This window comes from Columba livia, chromosome 13 (genome assembly GCF_036013475.1).
Source record: "Columba livia isolate bColLiv1 breed racing homer chromosome 13, bColLiv1.pat.W.v2, whole genome shotgun sequence".
NCBI classification, from domain to species: domain Eukaryota; kingdom Metazoa; phylum Chordata; class Aves; order Columbiformes; family Columbidae; genus Columba; species Columba livia.
The window spans coordinates 19,752,613-19,779,921 of NC_088614.1; the positions used below are offsets into that span (position 1 = coordinate 19,752,613).

The 27,309-nt window shown below is 39.3% G+C and overlaps 1 protein-coding gene across 4 annotated transcripts in view; it reads left to right on the forward strand.

The window, feature by feature from the left end:
• The window catches only part of WWOX (WW domain containing oxidoreductase), a 471,250-nt gene that overhangs the window by 222,380 nt on the left and 221,561 nt on the right, over nucleotides 1-27,309 (forward strand). The window contains exon 9 of one of the 4 annotated variants that reach the window (XM_065028520.1): nucleotides 1-27,309. This exon is cut by the window's right edge and continues 107,797 nt beyond it. The exons of the other annotated variants lie outside the window; for them this stretch is intronic. Coding sequence (XP_064884592.1) covers nucleotides 1-168 — 168 coding nt within the window. The 3' untranslated portion in view covers nucleotides 169-27,309. 4 annotated transcript variants of the gene reach the window in all.

The following is a 27,309-nucleotide window of genomic DNA, read 5'->3' on the forward strand; positions in this document are numbered from 1 at the left end:
ATGTCCAGGTGCACAGAGATCTCTGCTGCTGATCCCCACTCCACTCCTGCGGCTTTGACACGTTTTGGAGACGGCAAAGTCACCGCGCTATGCTGCAGAAGGTGCAAGCACGTTTTGCTGGGTAGGCTGCCTGCGCTAGGAAGAGAGCAGGTGAGAAGCAAGGCTTAAGTCCATTTTGCACTAGGTTTATTTCTCTTTTCAATTTTGCCCTTCAGTAGAAGCTGAAACCGTGCAAGAACAGCCCTGACGCTGCCGTGAGTGTCTGGAGAGGCCACACTGGCCTTGTGACTGTGGCAGTGGCAGTGACTTGAATCTGCCAAGGTAGCTAGCAGGCTTTGAATATTTTCTTTATAAGGTGCTATGGATGCTTTATAATAATAGTCATAATAAATATGTGCTGTTCTTCACCGTTCAGTGGAAATGATTATTTCCTTTGTCCCTTCGCTCTCTCCTGAAATCTATATGGTTTGAGGTACTTCTTGTTCAAAAAGTGTTCGTGGGAGGAGGTCAAAACCTAAAATCTAAACACAGTTTTAAACAACAAAAAGTTCTGGGTTGCTTAGGAGGCTCCTACATAACAATCGTGTCTTTACCATATTGTTCAGGTGTGGTGGAGGAGGGGGTGTTCAAGGCAAAGGTTCGCTAGTGTTTGTGAAGCTGAGTGTGTTTGCTTTGAACAAGTCCTGTAAATGGTCTGTCTGGGGAAAGGGTTCGTGTGGGAAGTGAAGAGCCTTGGGTTGTTGTTTTATTACTTTCAAAAACTGGATGGCAATTATTTTATTATGGGATTTCAGTAGGAAAATAACAATTTTGCGGAATGCCTTGTTTCTCTCTGGAGCAAAGTTGTTGTCTGTTGCTATTTTCCTCTTAATTAGAGAGGCAGTTTTAATTATCTGTCAAGGTCTCCTAGAACCTGGGGTAGCTGGTATTTCTTATGTGCATGTGATGAAATCGAAACAAGTAAGTAGAGTCTGTCACAACTGATAGAAGCAGAACAGAGCCTAAATGTGAGAATAATTAGCGTGCATGGAGTGCAGGGGAGAACAAACATCCTGCTCCTTTGCGCTCCTCTGTACGGTGTTTCTGATGCAATTCGAATACACTTGTAATTGTACTGAATAATATCCACTGATCCCATATCCATGTGGAGGAAGTTTTCTGTGCCTTTCAGTATTGTCAGGTTCCCCAGTTTTTTAATTCAAAATCACAGAAGCACTAAGCTGTTTGTGCTTTGAGAAAAAGAAGGAAAAGAAGGTGGATTTCTTTTCCCCTCTCCCCACATATACAGAACTCCAGCCCGCATGGGTGGCTCCACAACAGGGACACTCATTCACAAAATACAAAGAAATATTGCTGCAAGAGCTCCAGTTAATACAGAGTGGTGGTGTTGGCTGCTACAAGTGGGAAATGTCCCACAGATGACCAGAATCGGAATAACTTTGAGGTGAATAATTGTGGTTCAGCGAGTGGTCTATGTGCGTGTTCTGGTGTGTGTGTGTGGGGGAGAGGGTACGCTGCTAGGAAACATGTAATTGCACAGTAGCTGTCAGGTTTTCTGTAATTGAGTCAAGTGTACTTGTGTAACAAAATCTTAGTGTTCTGGAATTGAAATCATTTAAGTAACATGATTTTTGTGGTGTTTAAAAAGCAACAGAAAAAAATTCACTAAAGACCATTAAGCGGCCTCAAGCCCCACGTTTCAGTGTTCATTTGTACCGATTATGGTGTGACAGCTCTTGAGTTTCCAATGATAACAGCCATCTGACTTGATCTGAGTTCAATGGATTTTCACTAAAATAGAATCATCGCCTTTGTGATGGATAGAAAAAGTAAAGCAATACATCCTGATAAATGCTCTGGCTTTTTTTCCCCTTCCCTCACTGTGACCTTGTACAATCTATAAGTGAGCAAAGCTGAGCCCTGGCCACTGCTGCAACGCATCAGGACTTTGAAATTTAAGTAGCTCTGAAACCCATCAATGGGGTGAAGGGAGAATGGCCTGAGAAAGCGATGGATCATGCTTAGAGGGCTCACAGGGAAACAGGGTAAGCTGAAGGTCAATACGCAGACATGTCCTGAAGGAGCAGCTCAGACACTCATTCACATTCACATCTCAAAGCCGCTGCTGCTGTAGCCCTGTGAGGAGAGATCAGTAGCAGAGTGAAATAAAACAAGAATTTCAGAGCATATCATTTCTTTGCAGAAGCAAATGGCACAAGGGTACAGTATAAAATAGCTATAACCTATAGGGTTGGTACAGTGCCCTAAAGGTCCCATCTGACTAGCAAGGAGCATAGTGCCATGGAAACACGTTCTTTCCGTTACACTCCGCTTGTTTTCCAAGTTTTTCAGTCCTGGTAATTGTGAAGAGCATTTAACATTTTTAGTATGTCATTGATTGTTTGTAACATTATTCAGCATGACATGAAAGTGAGCTAAACTAGAAGGGATGCGAGCTGAATCCGTACACATGCAGACAAGGAATTAAAGGTCTTTACACTGTGCTTTGTATGCGTGTGCGGATATGAATGCGTACAAAACTTTTACACGATTTTATGTTCGGATTCTGATTTCTTTGGGGTTTTGCTTTGAAAAAGGTTCAGTGCCAGGTACAGGCTGACCTGGCTATAGACAGCTTAAAAATAGGGGGAGAAATTGGAAGAAAAATGAAATACTAAAATAAAATCAGTACACACATTTGAACCCACAGTTGCCATGCCTAAAGCAGAAAAGTGCCGAACAAGTCAAGAGGCTTATTAGCATTTTATGTAAATCAGTTATTACTGTTCTCCACTTCCTTAATTATCCATGTTATTTCAATACAACCCTTTCTTTGATGTCCCAATTCTATATTTAAATAGTGCAAGATTTCTATCATATCCTCCCGCTGAGGTTTGTTCCATGCAAAAAACATGCCAAGAGCAGCTATTTTAGAGTCTACTGGGAAACGTTTAATTGGTTAATCCCATTTGAGTTATGAGGGAGTATTGCCACGCACAGCAAACAGAAACATGGAAAGTACTGGCTAGGAGAAGTTTACTAAAACCTGCAAGACTTCCCCTGAAATTCAGCCCTGAAGATGTTTTGTTTCCTACGCACCCACTGGGAAAGGATTCAAAGGAAAATCCTTCAAACTTTTTTGAAATACGCTAAATGATGAATTCGTAGTAGAAATAGTTTTGGATTAAAATGTGAAGTCATTTCTTTTGGTTCTTCTCGCGGTGCAGAAAGGGTCTCCATATGTGACCCAGCGCTACAGTGGGAGAATAGCAGAGTTCAGGATAAAACAAGCACAAACACCAGACTAACAAGTCGTTAGTTGTTACCTATGATTGCGAGCAAAGGAGTGCTCCTCAGGTTTCCATGTCGTAAAGCGAGCAACGTCATCTGAGTGTTCATTCCGATGCAGAAATGGACATTCTGTGTACCCATTGGGATCAGTTCTGCACAAAGGGATGCTCGGGAACATTTAACGTCTCTGTACAGCTTCCCATTTCCCACTGTGGACTGGAAAGAGTTCAGAGCAAAGTACTGGCAAATATTCCCTTCCCTATTTCAAACATTTGATACTTTTTAACCTTTTAAAAAACTTATTTGGAAAAGAGGTAAGAGTTTTAGTACAAGCAATGAAGAAAAAAACGTGTACTTACTTAATTTGGCTATAAACACAGGAAGCGGAATGCTACAGCGTGGTCAAACATAAGAGTTAATCTTCAGAGATTTTAATAGAAAGAAGTCAAATTGCAGACTTTCTTTTTTCCTTTTTTTTTTACTTTAATTAGTTTTAAGGGGTAGCTTTAATTTCCACATTTGCTGAAAACATATCAGATCGTATAGTGGCTGAGAGAAGTAGAGGTAAAGGAAGTTTTTTGAGTATGTGAAGCTTGGTAAATGAGAGAGGAATGAGTTGATTAAAAAAGAAACCCACTCTTGTGTTCTTCTATAAATAATGTGGTTCTTTTTGGACTGATTCCCAGCAAAGGTTTGGATTGTCCGGTTGAGAGAGTTTGCTGATAAGATTTTCTGTATTTGCAGTTCTCCTAAACAGATGTCTCCCCCTTACAGATATAGGTTAACTTCTTAAAAAACCTACGCCAGAACTGTGGATTGCTGAGTTTCCATCACTGGGAAGTACATTGTTCCAACTCTGAAATTATACAGTCTAAAATCATCATCATGTATTTTCATCAGGATGAAATATCGAGAGCTCTGCTTAGTGCAAGGTTTTATTAATGATGTGCTGTCAGAAGCTGGATGCTCTGCATATTTGCATATTAAACAGCTGAGTGAAGAAACATTCCTTTTATTGCTGCAGGGAATAAATCAGTTTAAAGCAAGTTCTCATCATTTATACTCCTTTCAGCTAAGTCTTCTTTTATTGAAATAAATTGTTGAAGTGCTTTGCTCATTCTTTGAATACTGATGAAATTTACCTTGATAGGACCTGAGGAAAAATAACATTTTCTTAAAGGTGCAGTGTTGTTCTTTATCTAAATACGGTCTAACTTTTAGAAATCATCTGTAAGAAAATTTGTGTCTCCAGCCGCACAAAATCTTCTTTCAGTCACAGGCTTTCTATAGGTAATTCAAGATGCTTGCATCATTTTTCCCACCCAGAAATCTTCTGCACGGGAACTTTACGTAGCATCTAAAAGTCATATTGTTTGTATTTTGTATGCATCCCTTAGTTGGTGTTTAGTGAGCGACGCCGCGCTGCTGCCGCGCATCCGTGCAGTGCAGATGAGCTTCACCTTCTCTTGTCTGGCTGCTGTCTGTTGGTGGCAGCCTGACTTTAGAAGTGCGGTGTCTGAAAGAACTAGAACAAAGTCAGTAACAAAGAACAAAAGTTTGTGTTTTACTTCCTATTCTTTTGTCATGCTGGAAATGAAGCATACAGACTTGCCACGAGACTCCGGTTTTCCCCAATATACCTAAACAAATCATTTTGAAACCATAGTTGGTTAAAAGATGATGAAGTTTAAGAGTCTGTCATTTTTCCGAGCACGAACTAGAAGAGAGCAATAGAAGAAAAGTCACTTAACGTTAAGTGAATGTGTTGTAGGAAGTCAGGTGGAGTTTGGACACTTTATTGAATACTCCCGTATTGCATTGGCTGGGACTGAAGTGTTGTCTGTCTGTCGTAATAACCCACAAAATAGTCAATGACATTTCCAAAGAAATAATATATTGCTTGTATTCCTCTATTTTATTTTAAAAGGTTACAGCAGCGAGCCATTATATGACTTTCTTATGTCATATAAAGTATTTGAAAATATAAATAATTTGTGACAGGAGCTTCTTGTTCTTAAGTGGAAAATGTGCATTTAATAAGATGAAAATAATGTCAAAACGTCCTCTCCTAGATGGTTGCCAAGCAAACTGTTGCTTTTCATTTGTGTTTTATTTTTGGAGGTCGGGCTTTGCAGGAGTATTTTCAGATGCTTTGAAAAAGCAGTGATACATTGCAGCTGTAGTTTATTTTAATTGGACAGCACTAAGTGAGCTGACTTGATGATAAACAGTGCAGCCAGCGGCTGGTGACTGCGCTGCCACTTTAAACATCATATAGAAAATAAAGTCCTTCAAGACAAAGTCATAAAGAACCAAGCTGGAGTTACTTTTGGAACATATGTCTGTGCTCATCTCAGTGTGTGTTATTAGGGATACCTGACCCTAAAGATGTAATATCCTATAAAGTACGTTTTGCCTTACCACCTAACCCATCCAGTTATCAAAATCTTGATATTGATGAGATTTTAGTCTATTTTAATTATTTAGATTGTCATTATGAATTAATAGTTATAATATTTTATGTATAGCATCAGAGAATTCTCAAGTACAGCGTATGATTCTGCAATTGGAAATCCGGGTAATACTTCTTACCTCTTCAAAGATTTATCTACTAATGTTCTGAGGTGTTATCCCTGTAAAAGGCTGTCATGCCTTTGATTTCTTTATTACTATTCAAAAATACGAGAGAGCTTTACTAAAGGTAAAGTGCTTTTTTTTGAAGCTATATGTGATTTTTCTTTTTCTGTGATTGAATAGTAAACCCGACATAAATTCACTTGCTGACATTTGGATGTTTATAGGGATGATTTGGTTTAGTGGTTACACCTATTGTATTTCACAGGAGCGTTGTCAGGCTTAATTAATTATGCTGCAGCAATATGCAGTGCAGATTTCTGTGCCGGTATATTCGCAGCTCTTTGCAGGAACTTACATTGCAGGATGGCTTCTACTCGATTGCACTGCACACATTTTTAACCACCAGCCCATCGCTGTTTGCAAGTGGAAACGTATCTGTTTGTAGCTGAGAGAAAGGGGAACCGAGCAACCACTGTTGACTCGATTGCTGTAAAAAAGCACCGCAAGAAAGATCCCAGCCCAGTTCACCTACCATCTGCTGCTCCTGCTTTTGAGGATGTTTCAGATGGAAAATACATGATGACTGATGGCGCTTTCTGTTCGCCTCTTGTTGTCGTAGGCATCGTGGGTGGGGACGTCACACTAGAGCACGAACTAGAAGAGAGCAATAGAGGAAAAGTCACTTAAAATGGTGCAAGGTGTAGAATATAGAAAGGGTTGAACTGTTTTTAGTGATGAGTCCACACTGAGATGTTTCTGTAGTATTGAACCATGAACTTTTTGTGGATGAGTTAAATATGAGGAAAACAGTGCAACACATATTCATAATTTCAAAAGAGTAAAGAAACATGAAAAATAACAGGGTGCAAACTCTTAAAAATGTGGTTAAATAGACATCTGTAAAAATCGTTCTTATTCTTGTGAGATGGGAAAAATACACGCTTTTAGAAAGTATTGCTAGAGAGATTATTAAAAATTACTTTGAGAATCAGATTGCTTTATAGGGAATGCCAGCATCTTGATTTCTTCCAGCCACCAGGAAAGGTTCCGTAATCTTCTGTCCTTGGGGACTTCTTCAGGAATAACGGGAGTATGTGAGATCAAGTGTACCAGGTTACCCAGTGTACCAGGTTACCCAGTGTACCAGGTTACCCAGTACACCCCTTTGCTGCTTTTTTGTGAGCTGTTGGGCTGTGTCCAGAGTTCTTGTGCAGCGAGGACAGTGGTGATTTTGTGCCAGCTGGAGACTTTCCTGTGGCGATTCCGGGCGAGCAGCTTCACTGCAGGTCGTGGGCTCCGAGGAATGGCAACATAACCCATCCTGCAAAAAGGTTTAGTTACATCTGCGTGAAAATTCAGCAGCCTAATTGTTCTTTTTTGCTGTTGTTTTTAACCTAGTCTGGTTTACCCATCCCTCTAAATTACTTTGAGCAGAAAAAATCGCTTAGCATTGTAGATCTAGTAACTAGAGTAAATTGCTTTGCTGCTGAGAACTCTATAGGGAAGGGTGTGGGAGGGGAGGAATTTTGGCTGAAAAAAAAAAGGTATCTTTTGAGAAGCCCTGCCTATCTGACTTGTAGTTTTTAAATGGTGCATTTTGGGCAGGATTCATGCCAAGATGCCTTTATATATTCGCTTTGGTGAGTTGTTACTGTGTTTCTAGATGACACATGGGCAGTATGGCATACCTGTGGGTATGATGAAGACAACAGTTGAATTTTTTCGTGTATTTTTGCTCTACAATAATACTTGAAACAACTTGTGATCTCGTAAAGGTGTGGCAAGGAGATCCGAACAGCACCACACATAGGTTCCTTTTGTTCTGACTGATGCATGATATTATTGAACTAAAAACAAGCAACAACTCTGCCTCTAAATGTGCTGTCAAAACTTTGTGTTTAGCACCCACGTGCTTGCAGACAGGACCATGGGTCTCCATGCCCACATGCAGCTTGTGCTAGTCCGTGTGCTATGGGTGTTGTAGCGGGGTTTGGGTCTCTGAGATAGTGAACGGGAGCAGTAGAGTCTCTGCAGGAGCTGGAGGACTCTGCTCTGTGTTGTGCCGGACAATGAAGCCTGATCCTGAGCTCTCAGAACCCAAATGTAATAGAAAATAATACTCTCCCCGCCACACGTAACAGAACCAAAATAATACGAGAATGATTGGCTGCGGATTTTCAATGCAGAAGCATCTGACGCTGGTACACAAACTAGCACTCTAGAAATCACTAGAGGCCTCTAAATCTCTATAGTACCCTTGTTAGTAAGTGCCTGGGGATTTGTTGGTATTTTAAGATTTTTCGATTTCAGCACTATAAAATAGGGCACAATTTAACTGAAGGTGAAAATAACTGCTATATATATTTCATTAATATCCACTTTGTTCTTCGGTTGTTTGTACTGTGTATGAGAAGATCTCTTTTCCAAAAGGATGCGTTTTACTTTGGCTGCTCCTGAAGAAGCACAACCATATATTGATTCTATACAAGAAAAGAGGAGGCGTGACTGCCATGACTTACTTGTAACATAAGTGTATATATCTTAATTTACCTTATGGTTCCCTGATCGATACATCATTTAAACTGACTGGTTTTATTTTCCTCGTTGGCCTTTGATTTCTTATTTAAGTTCTTGAAGGCAACAGTTGGAATTTCTAACTACAGAACATGCGGTCAATAGAGGATACTTCCATCAAAAACTACCTATAACTAAGGTTCTTATTTTTTACAACTATTTAACATGAATTATGATGATTATTATCATGCCAAAGGTGTAAGTGGAATTTGTAAAGAGTCACAATGATTCTTTGGTAACTGCACCACAAAAATAGATATGTTAGTTTCATCTTGTTTTTTTGTTAGGTTAAATTTCTCATAGTAGTAATCAGGAGCAATGGGGAAGGAGTTGATGTGTTGGACACATGAAGAAGTTGTGGGGGTGCTGTGATGGGTAGAGAGAACAGAAAGTGGTCAGTAAGAGGGATAGGAAAGAACATGAGTAGCAGAGATCGGTAGCCGAGGAAGCATGAAACACTGGGACGTATCGCCAGTTAGCAGAGAAGGTCGTTCTCAGATGTAAAAGAGCAAAATCAGATGTCAGTTTAAAGTCAAGGGAGCTTTCCGAGCAATTTACAATCCTCTCCACTTCTGCTGAGAAAAAGCTAGCACAGCTTTGCTTTTACTTCTTTCAGTATGGTTGGGAAAGATACGTATGGAGGATGGCCTGACTAGCACTGGCACTAAACCACTCTCCAAACCCAGAGCACTCTTCATCTTCCCTGTGGAAAGACACAACAAAGGAGACTCTATTCCTTCTTTTCATGTGTTGTAGGACTGGACTGTTGCCATAAATACAACTAAAAGGTGTTAGTTGGGATGAATGTATAGCTACCACAATCATGATATTTTCATAGAAATTGTGTTTCTGTTCAACATTATCAGTGTTTGGCTAAGGAAATGCAAATAGTTTCTAGTCTGAGCAGCTGAAATACACATGTTTATGAAGTTTGTTAGATTTTTATTAAAAAGAAAAAAAATGGTTCTGCAATTCATCTGGGTGTCTGGATTTTTGTTGTGCTCAGAAATTGCAAACGAGAGATTGGATCGGAAAACTGAGCTACTGTAGCCTTCACCTCTTAAAGATCCTAAAGCATGTGTTCAGTGGAGGCATTATAAACAACTAATGTAGCTGGAATGAAATGAACAGGTATTCAGAGGTAGGTGCATTTTTATGGTTTTGGGGTGTTTGTAATTGTAGTTGTATTTTTGTGTCAGCATTTTATTAGGAAGTTTATATTTGATCTTTATGAGGTTGTATGATGTGAGAGAATCCAATAAATGCCTCTGGATGGGTAACTGTTATCTGTGCATCAACACTCCTGGTTTATGTGGTCTTTGTGGGTGGCAGAAGAATGTGATTTAGAACTCCATGAGAGTACTGTGCTTTGATTTATGATATAGTACACTAAATATGATAAGTAAGGCTCTCTTCCTTGTTTTTTATAAATATAATTCTTAAGTGAGAGCAGAATTTTTGTTTAAAAGAAAGAAAAGCCTGTAATACATTCCCAGGTCAGCTATGGCTCAGAGCCCTGGGGTGAAGGAGAGGGAATATCCAACTAAACCCTGTAAGAACTGTGGTCTTAAAATACACAGAGGATTCACGCCAGTGAAGTCATATGCATTACAGAAATAAGGATCTGTTTGATGTTCCTGTAAAACTTCTTATTGAGTTCCTTCACTTGTTCACTCTTGTCAGTGTCATATCTTGAAGAAGACTCTCCTTTTGAGATTAGGTATCCCGAGTTTTATCAGATAGTCTCGTGCCCTTCTTAAAGTGTACATTGCATATCTCTTACTGCTTGCAAATACATTATGCACTGGATATTATCTTACTTAGGAAAAGCACCTTTGAAGATGCTGCTCTCATGTTAAATTAACCGAGTTTGATTCAGCTGATTTGAGTTTGGAAAAAGTATGGAGAAAATTAACCTGACAAAATTGCTTGGACTTGGCATTGTAATTTAGTGTGGCTTTATTATTGAAATTGGGTGTGTCTAAGTATTAGTAGAAATATGACATTGTGAAAATGATGAAAAAAGCATCTGGAAAAAAGACACTGCAAAATCACGACGGCTTCTTTGTTGGAGTCGCTCCGCTGGAACTGCCGTGAGAGCCACTGAACACTGCTCACTCACTGCAAGTTTTTGTTTGTTCCTTGGGGTGATACCAGAGTTTAAGCAGCTGGGAAAAAAGGTCCAGAGCAGGCCCAGGTTAAGCACACCCAATCCCCTGGCATTTCCAGTTTACTTACAGTTGATTTATTTAATTGAAAATACACAAACCAGCAAACTCTCTGGCTTCAATCATGTACTTAGCTCAAAAGACTTTAAGTCTAAGCAAATATTAAACTAAACTTAAATAGGAGAGTCCATCTGTCCCCAGGGTGTGTTTTGCCCTGGGCTCGGTGGAAGGACCAAGCTCCTCTCGATGCCGGGGCGCAGCACAGCCCCGCACTGGGAGTCACCGAGAGGATGTGGTGGCGTTGGTCTCAGCCCAGGGACTTGGTGCCAGTTCTGACCGATTCCACTGGAAGATTCTCTCTGCTATTCCTTTATCCAGAAGTATGTGTGTTGGGCAGGGTGTATATATACATATACACACACACACACTGTTGCGTATATATATATTTACACACACACTCTTCTGGATACATATACACTTCTATGTGTGTATAGAAGTATATATATACACACACTATACACTACTTCTATATAGATGCAGACTCCAGTGCTTCTATATTCTATATAGGATATGTGTCCACTTGTATATAGTGTGTATTATGCTAAATATGTATATACACACACATTATAAATAGTGTGTTTGGCAGGGCTGGTCCACACGATGCAGGATGTGAGCACATTCCGTCACATTTTGCTTGGAGTCCAGAGTGATGTGCTCAATCCTCCTCGGGTCCAAGAGGGTGAGCCGGTTTCCTACGACTCAGCAAACCCACGTGCTTTACCTGTAGGCAACAATCCGCTCTGAGCAAGTTTTTATTTCACACTATTCTCATGTCTTATTCTGCTCTTATGTAATTATACCTCAGCTGGTCTTATTTGTGGGGTAATAGTTACAGGAGATGTCCTGTCATGGAATTATTATGTAAGTACAAAGAGTGGAGTTGGGTTTTAGGCTCTGGGTATGTGCGTAGCTGCTCAGTAATTGCATAGTTTCTGGTATCATAAGCAATATAATATGGTACAGTGTATACTTCATTAAACAGTATATGATTTTCAGGTCAAACCTTAGTGTACAAGTTTAAAATTGATTCTTGGACTTAGCTGGCTACCAGTGCAAGATACAGAAACAAACCCAACATTTTCTGATCGAGTCTTGCTTCATAAAATATATTTATGTTAAAATATTTTAATGTTCTAGTCCTATTTTGGAAAGGAAGAAAACTCTTGTCTTTAATTGATTGCTCTGGAGCATCCTGAAAGTGAACTCAGAACAATTCCTTCCTGGAGCTTTCTCTTTAGGAAGCAAAAAAGTCTCATAAAGCTCCCTTTACCCCATGCTCCTTCAAAACACCCCGTTCTCCTCCAAATTAGCAGTTGAACCACAAAGCTGATCAGTAAAACTTATTTTATTGTGCATTAGAATGAGCAGGAGTTATTAACTGATTGCACCTGTATCAGTTTTTATAAATATGGAAATGTAGATGGTGGTATAACTACTGTATAGTTACTCTTTTATGAGACTGAATGGTATTTAAGCAGATCATTTTCTCACTAGACTCAGCTTTCTTCAGGTATCAGTTCATTCTTTCAGACGTAAGAACTTCAAGAAACCATAAAATCTCTGTAAATTAATAAAACTGTGAACCTGATGCAAGTATATAATGCTTCTATAGAAGTTTTGTAGTAAATTGGTTAGACTGTCACTGAATCCACTCAGCACACGTGCTGATGGAAGCCTTCCTTTAGTTGCTAATACATTTGACAATCCAAAGTGTATTTATGAGGAAAGAACTCAGACAACGGGACACTCATATTCCAGTTTTGGTGGTAAATATTGGTTGCGATATATTAGTGAAAACACAGGACTGTAAGTTTGGAGGGGTTTCTTCTTTTCTTCAGTAGACCGGTCAATCATCTTTCCCAAAATGACTTGATCTGTGGAAGACGAACGTCAGTGTGACGACCAGCACTGCAGACCCTGCACCAAGCAGTGTGTGTGCTGGGTTCCACTAATGCCTCTCAGATTTGGATGGACCAGCTGACCAAAACAGGCATTTTAAATTACCAGGAGGTTGCAAATTTAGTTTGGAGACACTCAGATGCAACAAGAGTTGATCCTTGTAGTCTCCTTCCTGGTGATGTGATCTTCTTCTTGCCAGGAGCAGAAGCTGGTGTTACTGGATACTCACATCAATATGCCAAGAGTGCGTTATTTTGGGGAGAAAACACTGTTTGCAACAAAAAGGTTTTAGTCTTGATTTAAATGAAAAAGAAATCTATTAAGCTTAACTGCAGTCTGTATTTCCGTAATAAAAGAGAAGGATGCAGTAGCGTAAAAGTTTAATAAAGTATTAGATGCGTGTTCTCCAATGTCTCATATTGAACAAGGTATTCTTTACATAGTCAAAGGGAAAAAAAAAATCTAGTAGTTGATAGGTCAGTAATGGAAGAAGAAGAGAGGACTCCATCACCAGTTCTTTATGTAAGAATAAGAGCATTTTCTTCTCCAGTTCCACTCATCTTAGAAAGGAAAAAGGTGGTAAAAGAAGTGACTTTTTGCTTAGGAGCCATGGAGCTGTTTGTCACACGTAGTCATGGAAGATGACTCAAAAATGATGATGACCCTTTAAGATGATTCTTGAATAAGTAAAAGAAAGAAAAGATATTTTAAAGCACTCTTGCATATATCAAACTATAACTCAACTGAATTAAAGAGAAGCTTCTCTTTTAGAAATATATTCCATAAGCACTTCTTATATGTTCCTTTGAACACTGCCAAAATGGTAACCAGTGGTTTGCTCCAGATGGCAAGTCTTGGACCTCTAGGCTGTGGATGTCTTTCTGGAACCACTTTCAGTCAAAGAAATTATGTGTGTGTCACAGAGAACAAGGGCTGTTTTATTTTTTGATTCTCAGAGAGTTGGTACCCTAATCACATATGTCAACTCCTTTGTAATTTCGTTTTTCAGTAGTTGGGAAATACTCGAGTCCCTTAGTGACGCAGCATCCGTAATAACATTGTCCTCAGGTACCTCCGTTTACCTTTGTATGTGTTCTGTGTGGTTTTCCTAGAGGCGTCTAATGCCCTGTTTTACAGGTTTTACTGTGTGAGTAAAACACTTTAGCCAGACTCTCTTTTTAACTTTGCTGTTATATTACTCTTTCTCCACTCTGTCATTCACATTTCCCTGGCTGTGTTTGCTTCACCCAACATTTTCCAACCCTTTCTCCCACCGGTGGACAATGGTTTTGACCTAAATGCTTGTTTCCTTAGAGAGCACTTTCTTTACTGTACTATCTTACAGATCAAGTATCTATGAAGTTTTGCTTGTCTTATTTATGGCATATTCAGTATTTTCTTTTTCAGAGATACTGTTTTTCAAAGACTAAAGTGTTAAGTTTTGACATAAAAAATGAAATGCCACAGAAATACTTGAAATTTGGAACAGCTGAACAAAAGTGTGGGTTTGGTTTGTTTGTTGTTTTTTTTTATGAAAAGAGGACAAAAGGACTTTTGGTTTTAATAATTATTTTTTAAAAATGTATCTCCACTTGCCACTTGAAATGTTTGGGTTTTTTTTGGGTTATTTTCTGTCTTACATTTCACATGACTCATGCTTTGGAACAAGGCAAGAAATCAGAGTGTGGTCTTACCAACCTACTATACCTTGTGCACGTGAGGTAAGTCCACATCAGAGTTCAAAAAAGGTATAAATATTTTACTGAAAATAAATATCTACCTTGTAGGCACATAATTGGCCCACATCATACCTGCCATGATAGCTTGCACTAAGGGACTACTTTAAAAAAAGTAAAAAACCCAACACTTTGTGTTGAATAAACTTGAAGATAAATAGAGCTGTTGAAAAAGACGCTTATGCACTTAGACATTAAAGTGCGAGAAGCCACACTTGAGCTTTTAGCATACGTGTATGTCTAAACTGTGAAAATGTGAAAGCAAAGGTTATGATTCATAGGGCAACCATTTTTTAATACCATTTTTTTTATGAGAATATGAAGCAGTGGAGCTTACCCCAGGTATTCCCCTTGAACTTGATTTAAACCGCTGGTAGCTCCCTAGCACTGGGAGCTGTGGTGTTTTGCCATGTATCATACCCCTCTACTTGTTATTCCTAAATTGCTTGCTTATACCCAGTGACGGGTCCTTCAGTTTCTCATAAATTAATAAGGCATCTGTGAATATTTGCAAGCAGGTTGTAGAGCTCTGAATCTGCTCCAATACAGAGACTGTTAAAAGAAAATGGGAGAGCAGCTAAAGCAAGATTTCTTTTCCTTAGGATGCTCTTCCAGTCTGAAGCAAAATATTATTAATCTAGACTGCCTGCTACTTTCATTTACCATGTAGCTGCTCATGGGATTACAGGCACAAAGGTTTCATAAATTTCAAATGAAATATGAACATTTGTTGTCAAAATACTGTTAAGCTATAAAAGCTCTGCTAGTAGTCGTCCCGCTCTTTTATTGTAACATTTATATCCATGGGCGTTAGTGTGTTCTTGGGTCTGAAGGGGAATTTTTTTCCCCCTCTTTATTTTTCTCGCATGATTTTCATCCCGGTGACAGATAACAAGGCAGGGGATTGGAAAAGTCATACTTCTTATTTTTCAGACTATGGCAGATCCTTTCTGTAATTATGTGGCATTGCAGGGGCCTTATCTAAGTAAGCATAGCACCTTAGGTGCAATTTAGCATCCAGATGCTTGGAGGGGCAGGGATGACATATTTTTCCGAAGGGAAGAGCAGCACGGTGGCTGTCCTGGCCGCTTCCTTCCTTCCTTTGTGTGGCGTTCAGCCTGGTGGTGCCGTTTGACATGGCACTTGTCCCAAAGGCATGGGAGGAATGGAAAATGGAAAGACAGGAGACAGTCGTGTCTCTCTGCTGCTTAATGTATGGGTGCTTGGTCATACAGCTGCGGTGCTAAAGCTTTTACCTACACGAACAAAACCTGTCCTTCTTTAAAGTCAATAGGATTCTTTATGGGAATAATACTGTATATAAATTGTGGTGTTTAACTCCACCTGAAATTACAGGGAGCTCTTTCAGTATACAGATACTTACAGAAATGCTAAATGTGTCTGCTCAGAAGTCCAAATACAGAAGTCTCTGCCTTTAGATATCCAAATTAGAATTTTTTTGTTCATAACATGGCATTAAAAATAGGCTAAACGATTCAGATTCTACTTTAATAAAACATACCACTTACAATATTATAATAAGTACACTTTGCTTGTGATTTCTTTTAGAAGATATGTATAGGATGCTGAAATAGTCACTCATTCTTTGTCCAAGGTATAAGGAGAGCTTCTATACTGTGAAAAACGATTATGACATGTTAAAACTGTGTAATAGTAAGCAGACACTTTTCAGTGCTGATGGGTGAATTCTGGAAATGCTCTATTTATTTTCCCTCTATTGACTCGTTGCATTCAGGCAAGACTGCCAGTGCATTGACTTGGAAAACAACTGAGACTGAACAATTTCAAACCATTGACATTATACTGCTTCATTTGTGAGCTGCATTGCTTCTGCATGCACCAGTTACTTTTTTATGGAGTGCTCGCATGTTTAGGAAGCTTTCAAAAAAGGAGAGGTGTAAGCTGGCTTAGAAAGAAAGCTGTCCATTTCATCAATTTTATAAGACCACTGCATAAAAGAGACTGAGAATTTCAAAAATAAAACCATGTAGCAATTCATGGGTCTGCTCTGCATGCGTTTTGATGCACTATTTTTAAAAAGGAACAAAAGGAAAAGTCCAGGCATTTAAAAATTTACCACAGAGAACATTTTCAGCTCTTGAAACAATAGAATTTCCAGCTGCTACCTTCAATGCAACTTTTTAAAAGTGTTTTGTGGCACCAGTGTACAGAAAAATGAATGAGAAATGAATTTGCATCTGAGATTTAATTTGTGTCTGTATCTGTCTGTCTGTCTCCGTCAGACTGATCAAGCTTCTTTGTTACCAATTCACATCACTTCCCACTAGCATAATTTCTGCTATACCAGGGATGCCTTTGTGTGGGAAAAGACTGTTATTGTGGGGAGGACCAGTATGTGCTTCCATTGAGCTCTGAACCAGGACTATTCACTGGTAACTCTGAATTTCCCTATAACAAGCACAATGTCAGGGCTGTGTCCTGCGCAAATAAATGGAGCCAGGATATGAGCAGCCCTGGTTATGGCTGTGCTGGGAGCTTAATCCCTTGTGTGGCTGTGTATAGACTCATCACGGGTTAGTCGAAGTGACCAGTCTCTAAATGACACTGCCTGATGTTTATTTATAATTATTCCCACATCTGATCTGTCAATTAAGCAAGAAAAGCCGAGGGTGGGGGGGAGCGCGAATCCTCCTACTGAGGATATACCTCAGGGAACCTATGGCCTCCGAGGTCTCTGCTGAAGCCTCCCCTTTCCAAGACTAAGTCGAGACAAGCAATGCAGTCAAAACACTTGTAAAAAAAAAAAGGCAGAAAAATACTGTTCCTTGTTTGTTCAGCCAAAGGCAAGGCAAAGTCAACCCGTAACTTGAAAGTCACACCAACCTCCTGCTCCTACAGCAGCAGCATTGATAAAAGCTGCTAAAAGCACATGTGTTTGTGCCCACAGCGTCCCCTGCTCCTCTCGGTGATTTGTCGTAGGTGTGGATGTTGGTAATTTAGGAAATAATTCTGCTTATCTTGTTTATGAGGATGCATAGGAGCACTTCTCACTCTCCTAGCTGCATCACTTGTCTCATGCTAAGCAGAATAAAATGCAGTACTGGGTGGAGAAGGCTGGAATGTCTTTTCATAGCCCAGCAAACAATGCAATTCCTTATACAGCTGAGGGAGACTCCTATCCACCTGCTTGAGTGAAGGTGCTTTTACTACAACATTGGTTTTACAGCCTAAGTATTTAGATTTTTTCTTTGCTTTTTCCCCACAAGTACCTTATGATTGACTGTTTGTTTATGCTAGACATTTTGCATTCTGTTGTATGTAATGCATAATCCTAAAACTTGTTTTTCGTGACAGAATGTGAACCATTAGATTACCATCTACCCATTTTGAAAAATACCAGGGATCTTTAAATGATAGATTAAGAGTGTAGTTCCCAATATAGAGGTTGAACTTGCTGCCTCTGGCCAGAAATGAGAATACCGCCAACACGATCAAAATGGAGGTTAGTGACGTGATGACTGTAGTTCCAGCTGCACAGACTTTTCACTTCATTATCAGATACGGAAATATTTGAACTCCATAATATAGAAATTCCAAAACGTGTTATCTTTTCATTAATTTACCTCGCTACCTGTGAATGATTTTCATATCTGCTGATGTCAGCTATTCTTTGCATAAGAAAGACGGAGCCCAAATATTTGTGTAGATACTGATATTCCTCAGATTTGCTTTTCTTGTCAGTCACAGCCTCTCCTTTCCTGCGGAAGGAAATGTGGGCACAGGCGCTATAGGGAGGCTGTGGTGTGCTTCAATACATCCAAATGTGGGCACAGGCATGATAGGGAGGCCATGATGTGCTTCACCACGTCCAAATGCGGGCACAGACGCAATAGGGAGGCCATGATGTGCTTCACTACGTCCAAATGCGGGCACAGACGCGATAGGGAGGCTGTGATGTGCTTCACTACGTCCAAATGCGGGCACAGGTGCGATAGGGAGGCCATGATGTGCTTCACCACGTCCAAATGCAGGCACAGGCACGATAGGGAGGCCATGATGTGCTTCACTACGTCCAAATGTGGGCACAGGCGTGATAGGGAGGCTGTGATGTGCTTCACCACGTCCAAATGCAGGCACAGGCACGATAGGGAGCCCGTGATGTGCTTCACCACGTCCCCAGCTCTGCAGAGCCGGGAGCCCAGGCCGTGCAGGGTCTGCTCTGCCACAGCCGGCCCCGCGGGGTGGGCTGCAGCTGCCATGTGCTTCCAGTGCACATCACGCACAAGTCTTGTTGAAGACATTGGCTTTGTGCAGTAAAAAGTTGTGGCTTTCCATGGAGAAACTTCCATCAGCTTATCAACTGCATTTCATGGGCGGCATTTGGTGCATTGCCAACGGTCGGATGTTGCATCTTGTTTCCGAATTGTTGACAGAACCAACCTCATGAGTAACTTGAATCTAGACACTGGGAGAGCACTGGAGAAATCTACTGCATTCAGAGATCAGATTTTATTTGCCTTTTGGCACTAGATACTAAAAATAACATAATAGATTCATTCTCTACAGATGAAAATGCATGAAACACAGACTCGACCAAGTCAGTGCGGTTCTGCTGCTGTTCCTGGGTTTGAATCTGCCCGGATGGGGTCTACATGTGAGTCATTCTTGAGCCTCAAGGGATTTTCCTGGTGGTCAAGGCATGACTGGCTGTTTGTGTCTGTGCTTCTCCTGCGTTAACCCCCCAAAGGTGTTGTTTTGAAGAATTAACGTTAGAGTGGGGCTTTTTTTCTTTAACATTTTATTGAGAAAAGGAAATGAAGAACCTCACTGCTGTCATTGAGAAAATACATTATCTCAGAAAAATGTGCTGTAGACTATAACTGTCGCCATATGGCTCTTGCTTCATCAGTTTAAGAGAACTGTTTGTGAAATCATGGGCTTGTTTTCTTCTTCCTGTTTTCTGATACAGCCCAGATGTATTTCAGTGCTTCCAAATATTTGTATTCTGATAGTCTCCCTCGTGAACTTCTCAAACGCATTATAAGGGCATAAGAAACAAAGGCCATTAGAGAAAGAAAGGGCAGGCATGAACTGAAAGGCAAATAACATCTTAAAATATGTAGAGGTAGGCTGTAAATGTGATTGGTTCACTGGGACGCTCTTTTGAAATATGAAGATAAACTGCCCCTCTGACCTCTTATGAAGTTACATAATTATTTGGGAAGGTTTATCTGTGTGTCGTTTCACGGTTTTCTCCTGTTAGTGCCACTCTTTTACTTCACATTAGAAAAAGAAAACGGCAAGCAAGCAAGGAAGAAAAAGGCCTCTCTGGCTGGTTATCTGAATGTGGAATCCGCCACTGAAAAGACCCTGGCCCTCCTGTTAACACAATACTTTTATCCGGTAATCACAGCCTGCGGGAGACAAAATAACAATTCATCTGGAAAACGAGATTAACTCATTTAAGTTAGGCAGTGATCACAGAGAGAAACACGTTGGTGTTATCTGTCTGAACGAAAGCATACAGATTGGAGGGCCATTCCGGTTCAGAGGGTCCGTGTAGCAGGCCCAGCTTGTTGAAAGTAATTGGACCCTGTCAGAGTATGCCTTTGTGAGATATGGATATTACAATGGAATTCTATTAATCTCTGACAAATCCCCTCTCATCTGATAAAGGCTGTATACCTCTGCTCTTCATTACAACAACTCGCTCGTCACTTTTATGTGTGTAGTGATGGGCGCTGGGCCCCCCTGGCTGTGTCACAGGTGAACGGCGGCATTGCCCCTCTTTTGGGTCTTTTAATCTGTGTAGTGAAATGACTGCACTGATGCTGCTTATTGACTTGCTCACGTTTTTCATGACGGTTTTGTTTAGGTTATTTTCAGGAAAAAAAAACACACCTTTTTTTGTTCTGCTTAGGTATCCTAAATACTTCTCTTGTATTACTAGAGGTATCACTGATAAACAGACGGAATTAACATGTTTTTCACATCCTCTATATTTGTTATCTAATCCCTTTTTCTGATGGAGAAAGTTACGGAGATGCTATAATTCTTATAAATACATTTGTATTTTAAATGTGTGTATATTCAGATCATAGGAAGAACAGAAAAGACATGGGGAACAACTACATTTGGGAATGTTCAGGAGCATTCACCCTTTTTGGTGAGTGTTTGTTGAGCCGTTAGCACACTGAGGCCCTGCTTCATGAGTCAACCTACTCAATTCTTCACTAATAACAGCAGTTACAATAAGCCCTGGCACATTAGTGTTAGAATGATAGGAAAGAGGAGTTAACATTAGTCAGCGTTATTTATGTCACTCTCCTCCTAGGTGCAATTTGTAAACATTTTAGTTGTAATTGCTTCTGCTTCCTAATTTTTTTTTTAATCAACTTGCTTAATTTTGCCTTCTTTCTCTGGAATGTCACAACAAACGATCTGGAGTATCTATATGCTGAACATTTCTGCAATTCCAAAAGGCTTTCCAGGGCAAGCCTGAGAAAGTCCTGTAGAATGAATGTAAACCAGGATGCCATTTCTTTTAGGCAATAAAATAGATACAGCGTTTGTTCAGAAGGAACTGAAGAATCCGGGTACATTCCTGCCTCCACGGTGTCAACCACCACTAAAGGGAAAGGCGGCTCATAAAAGGTTTTGCTTTTGTAACAGGAAAAGATCAACAGTGAAGCCTCATTCCTGTTTGTAAATTCCTATGTATATGTTGAGCAAAAGATGCTTTATTCACAGGAACGGAGTCCATTCTGTTCTTGTCCTTCCCTATGAATGGCCAAGCAGCCACGGTCCAGTTGCACATGCCTTGTACATCAGTTATAGTCCTGTTGGTAGGAAAACTTTGACCATAATATCTTAAACAATCAAGCTAAATGTGAGCTCAAAGTTGTTTTATTAGCAAGTTGGACTGTGTGTTCGCCACCGAAGTGAAATACACAAACATATACTAGAATGATTGAAAATAATGAAAGTGCTTTTAGTGTTTAAGTCTCCTGTCATTAGATATATCATTTTACTCAGGAGGGGAAAAAGATGAATTTTTTAGATATAAACACGAGAAGATTTCTGATGGGTTATATTTCCTGAAGTGTTACGCAGTATGGCTTTTAATAAATGTTCAAAAATTCATAAGTTGTTTTTCATGCTAAAAATATCCATCTGCTTTCACCAAAAGATACTGTGCAGCAAAACCACACGGATTCCTGATTCCTTTTCTGAAGTAGAGCGAGAAAGATTTAAAAAGTCCAATGCATACATCCCATATAATCTTAAAATATAACCTTTGCAATATGCCTATGTCTCCTTCATGGTATCATACACACATTTAGCAATAGAGAGGAAGAGACAGTGTAAAAGCATTCAAATAAGTTAGATAGAGTTCAGTGTTAATAGTTGAAATATCAGTTAGCAAGGGGCATAGCAACATTTTAGTTTCTGGCTTATGATTACAATCATACCATCTTTCAGAATTCTGCTCATTCATTCACCCCAGGTGAGTGATTTTCTTTGATAACTGAGGGAACATCACTAGGTTGTTTTTTTGGTTGGGGCTTTTAATTATTGTCAATCTTTGTGGCAAACGCAGGCAAGTAGATCTTGCACCTAGGCTGCTAGATTTTCCTGCTGATTTGGGGTGCTACTGAATCTGAAAGACTTTGAGCCATCACGTCAACTCCGAATCAAGCATCAGAGGCCTTAAAGGCACCTGTGAATTTTAGGAAGTAGGCATAGAAGGATTCTGGAGCGAAGGGATGGGGCTGCACAGGGTTGCTGCTTGAACACACACACGAGGCTCTCATGGTGGCACTGGGGCTGCTGTACCCGCCTTGCTCACAAGAAATGGAAATGAAACAAAATACCATCAACTTCTAAAACAAACACCTTTTAAAAACATAGAATTAGCTTTTAATAAACGTCTCAGGCAACATTCAGTAAGTCCTTTTAAAGTTAAGAACAGAATAGTTATTCAAGTTCAGCCATTGTGTATGATCGGATTATTTTTAAAGGATGTTGATAAGTTAAAAATACAGCGATGGAATCATGAATTTTAGCTCAAATGCTAAGGGGAAATTGTGCTGTTGTAGTATGTTAGCAAATGAAGCTTTTAAATATGAGAAACTGATGATTTGTATAATATAGTTACATTGTTACAGTTTGAATCTTTGGTGTTACATAGTGGCAATACAATTAGTTTAACAAATATAATGAGTACCTATGGAAAACTGAAAAAATGCATGTATTAAGAGGCTATCTAAATATATTTGAAGCCACTTTTTTATCCTTTTTTGTTAGCAGTACATCAGTCAAGTATTTATTTACACGGATTTTGTTTGCAGTTTGTGTGGACCTTAGTTGTTCTTGATTTTGTTCATTTTAAGCACGTTTTCACTAAAGTATTGCACTTCAAGCTATTCTCAATTCAATTTGAAGTGAAAGGTTTCTGAGTTTGGGTAATTTACATATAAAAGCTTTACTGTACATTTTAGAAAATGACTCTGTTCAGAAAACAACCATTTCTATTTAACAATATTGTTATTCCACAAGCCGAGTTGCTTTCCCCACTGTCTTTTGCTTTTAGTAACAATATTTGTTCTTGTCTTAATTTTAAATTGTTAGTACCTGAAGATGTATAACTTCCCCCTTTTCTCTCCTGCTGCACTGAAGTGCTACAGACCTCCTATGATTTGTGATGTAAGAAGATTAAAAACATGCTTCTTTTGTCAATGTAGGTGTGACATGCATACAATTCTTTTGAGACTCTCCTCTTTTGTGTTATTTAAATAAGTTATAATTGTTGATCGCAATTTTGAACTAAAAATCATTGCACTCTGTATTGAATTTTGAAAGGAGTCTATCATATCATCATATCATATCATATCATAATCATATCATATCATATATCAATCGTATCATATCATATGTCACCATATCTTGTTTTAGAGGAACGTAGGAACATATGCAATATTTACAAATAACCTGCTTATAAAGAGAGGCGGCTGAGGCTGGTTCAGATTGAGCCGTGGATCAAAATGAGGTCTGACCATACAAAGGTACACACAGAAGTTTAATGGTATTTAAAGGTGATGCTCTACCAAAAAACTGTACATTTTAATTATTCATTTTAGTCAGGAATTAGTGTGTGAAGTTTTACCAGACGCATTGCAAAACAGTTTGTAGTAGTTTCATCTCAGTTACAGTAAATAATTATTTTGAGTACAATAAACATCTATTTTAAAGAAGATTCGTAAAACTAATTTAGAGTTAATATTACATTCTCAGGAAATATTGAGTATAAAGCTTTACTTCTTACATTAAGACCAGTTGTTGCTGGATCTTTTTCCTAGAGCAATAAGGAAATACCAAATAATGTTTGCTGACATATGCAAGATTTCGTACCTTGCAAAGTTGCATTTATGCATAATCTCATGAAAAATGTGAGATGAAGGTTAATAGTGCTCAGGTAGTATTTCGAGTGTTCAAATGCCATTTAGACCAGGATAATCAGAAACGCCACTTTGTAGCTGTGTACAATGGCAGTTGCTGTAAATGTTCTGTGGATCATATACAGCTGTCAAAATGCTATAAATATGAAGATTTTTGAGTCTAAAAGGACCTAATAGGATTTGGACATATCTTTAGAGTCTTAGAGGGATTCATTTATTTATTTGTTTGGGTTCGTAGAATTAAAAGTAAGATCAATTTTGCGCTTTTTAATCAGATTTGTTTTCCAAATGAAACTTATTTAGTATTTTGCATTTATACATTTAAAGAAGAGCTAAGTGCAATTATCAGGTGGAGTGGTGATGTTTTCCTTAAACGAGGGGTGTACTTTTCTGCGTTAAAATCTCTTTAATGCAGGTTTTCTCATAAAGTGAAAATTGCCTTTGCATGTTTTTGATCTACCCAGTTACAGAGTGATTTATCTATTTACCTCTTGTTTTAAGGGGTTTTAAGTGGGCTTTGGTATCAAGAGCAATACACTGAGAAGTGGAGACAGATGAGATCTTAGTATTCTGCAACTCATATCATTGCCTCCAAGCACACCAACTATTCCTTCCTGTCTGATGACAACCTTCTGCCCCGAAGAATCACAAACTCTTCTCTTCTCTTCTCTTCTCTTCTCTTCTCTTCTCTTCTCTTCTCTTCTCTTCTCTTCTCTTCTCTTCTCTTCTCTTCTCTTCTCTTCTCTTCTCTTCTCTTCTCTTCTCTTCTCTTCTCTTCTCTTCTCTTCTCTTCTCTTCTCTTCTCTTCTCTTCTCTTCTCTTCTCTTCTCTTCTCTTCTCTTCTCTTCTTCTCTTCTCTTCTCTTCTCTTCTCGTGATTCTATTGTCTTAGTTGCTGAAACAGCATCTATACATTCTACTTTTTCAGAGATACTCTAGTAGAGTAACAGAGGCCTCATTAAGGGCATCTATTATCTTAGTTCGTATTTTATTCTGATTTTTAAGACTGCTTGAACAGAAGGGATTAAGTGAGGAGAGAACAGACTTATCTCTTTTTTACTGCCCTTCCGTACCAATTGCTCCCAGTGTCAGAAATACCCCATGATTACTGCTCTGCAAAGCTGTGCAATAGGGTTGGTGCGACCACTTTTGGCACTGATTCACAAGTCATTCCAAATACCATTTCACAGCAAATCCTCATGTAGCACAAAGATAAACGACATTGTAAAAGCGGTACAGGGTGAAACTGCCTTCGTGTGGATAAATATTTCTTTAAAATTTAGACTAAGATGCTGTGTTTGCCATAAAAAACAGACCAACAGCAGACTGTGGGTGAGGAGACTGGTGAGTTACGGAGGAAACAGCAAACAACTGGAAGTTCTGGTAATGGTCAAGTGTCCTGGGAGGCATTTTGTTTCTCTGAGCCTACCCAAAGCTTGCGATGGTGATGATGTGTGACTGGGACTTGCTCTGAGCTTGGGACTCTGGTGAAAGATGGTTGCATGGTTTTGATCCATGTTATCTTTGGCACAATGTGTACATCCTACCAGGTTATCACAAGCTAAACCCATTAATTTCGTTGCAAAGAAGTTCTTAGAGCAAGGAAGCTTTATAACATTGCATTGCTGCAAAACAGCGTTCTCCCTTATTATCCCTAAAATGACTGTGCTACATTTGCAAGATGATTGTTGGATCAGGTATTAATATATATAGTAGTGTAAATATACTGAGGCCATGCACTGCAATGCGGGTACCTGAAATAAAACCAGTCGTTTGGAAGCTATGGGAAGAACCAAGCTTTAATTCATTTTTGGCCACAGGGTTTCCCTCTCACAGGTACAATTTTTGGGGTGATTGTGGGGCTGAAGGGAGCGTAGGCCATGCTGCTGCCTGGGGGAGCTGGTGGGTACGGCTGGATTTGGAACCATATGCTGTGATGTTGCAGAGTGACTTGGCCTAAATACAGAGTTGTTGAGCTTTTGGTGTTTGTTTTGCTGTTGGGGTTTTTGTTTGGTTGTTTGTTTGGGTTTTTTGTTTTGTTTTGTGTTGTTTTTTAGGTTTTTTTGTTTGTTTTGTTGTTATTTTTTTTCCTCTCCCTCCTCCCATAGCAGAAAAAGGTTTTATGTCCGATTGAAGAATGGTGGGAGGGAAGGAAATAGAGGGAAGAGAAACAAATTATCACTATTTATAGCAATACAAATACAAGTGAGCCATTTTTATTTTAGTGCTAGTTCAAGAAAATGTTGTAATTGTCTGGTATTATTGGTAACAAGTCCCTTTTTAATGAAACCCACTTGATTGGGATGTGCAAGTCTCAGGGTTACTCTCTCTTATCTGTTAGTTAATGCTGTGGCTAATATTTTACTGTCAACATTAATTAGAGATTTGGGAGAGTAACTGGCACAGAGATCTGGTGCCCTCCCGCTCTTGAGGATAACAGATTAGAGCAGTGAACAACGTAAGGGCAAAGTGTCCCCCTCTTAGAGCCAACTCAAACACTGTAGATAGAAGCAGAAAGAGAAAGGAGCTCCAGCAAATCTTTTGTATATCAAGAACAATCTAGTGCAAGCTTTCCCCAGCAGCAGGGTCTGGATTGTATCTACTTGGCTTATGTAAATATTACAATTTAAAATGTGCCTGTAGAGAGAAAATTTGACCGATTGTTCAGAATTTTCTTTCACATTTCCTATATACTGCTTCAACTAGAGCCTCTCTTTAGTGTTTCCAGGAGGAATGCCAAAATGCATCCATATGCTCTCTGCTCTGACTTGTCAGAAATGCCAGTGACCACGGTAGCATTGCCAAGGGCTCCTCCTTGGTGTGTCCTGGGAATAAAAAGTAGAGGTAGAAGAATGAAATGCCATGGAAGTCATCCTCAGTCTTGGGAACCCTTAGGAGCTGTGTACAGGACGTCACTGGGAATACTGGGGGTCATCTGGTCTGTAGGTTGGACTAATCGGTGCTTCCTTCCTAAGAAACACTGAGAAATAGGTTAATTGTACTTTTATTCCAGACTTGCTACCAGTGTGAATTGAACTGGTGAACTGGTGATTTGAACAATAAATTCATCTCCAACATCGATCTTTTTCCTTGTTCATAGTGGGAGACAGCAATATTGAACTCTTTTGTAAGCTCCATATATAATTAAGAGTATGCTGTTAATGATAATTCTAAATGCTTTTACTCTCTGATGATCTTGATTGTTTTTGAGTTATGTGTACTTTAAAAATGTAGTTGACATGAGAAATACTGAGAAATATGAGAAGATGAGGAAAAGATTGTTTTGGTTGTTTTGAGTGTTTTGGTTTGGTCTGGTTTCTTGCTTGGTTGGTTGGTTGGTTTGTTTGGTTTTTCCTGTTTCTAGAGAAGTAGAAAAAAAGGACATTCACCAATTTAAGTGCTTCCTAGTCATTTTTCTAACTACCCCTACCCAAGAAACAGTTTAAAAAGTGCACTTGCATCCCTTCTTTTGGAACAAAGTAAAGGTTGACAATTTATCAAGGTAGCACTGTGGATAAGAGTTAAAACTATTTGTGTATGATTTGGCTTATGAACCATCGTAAGT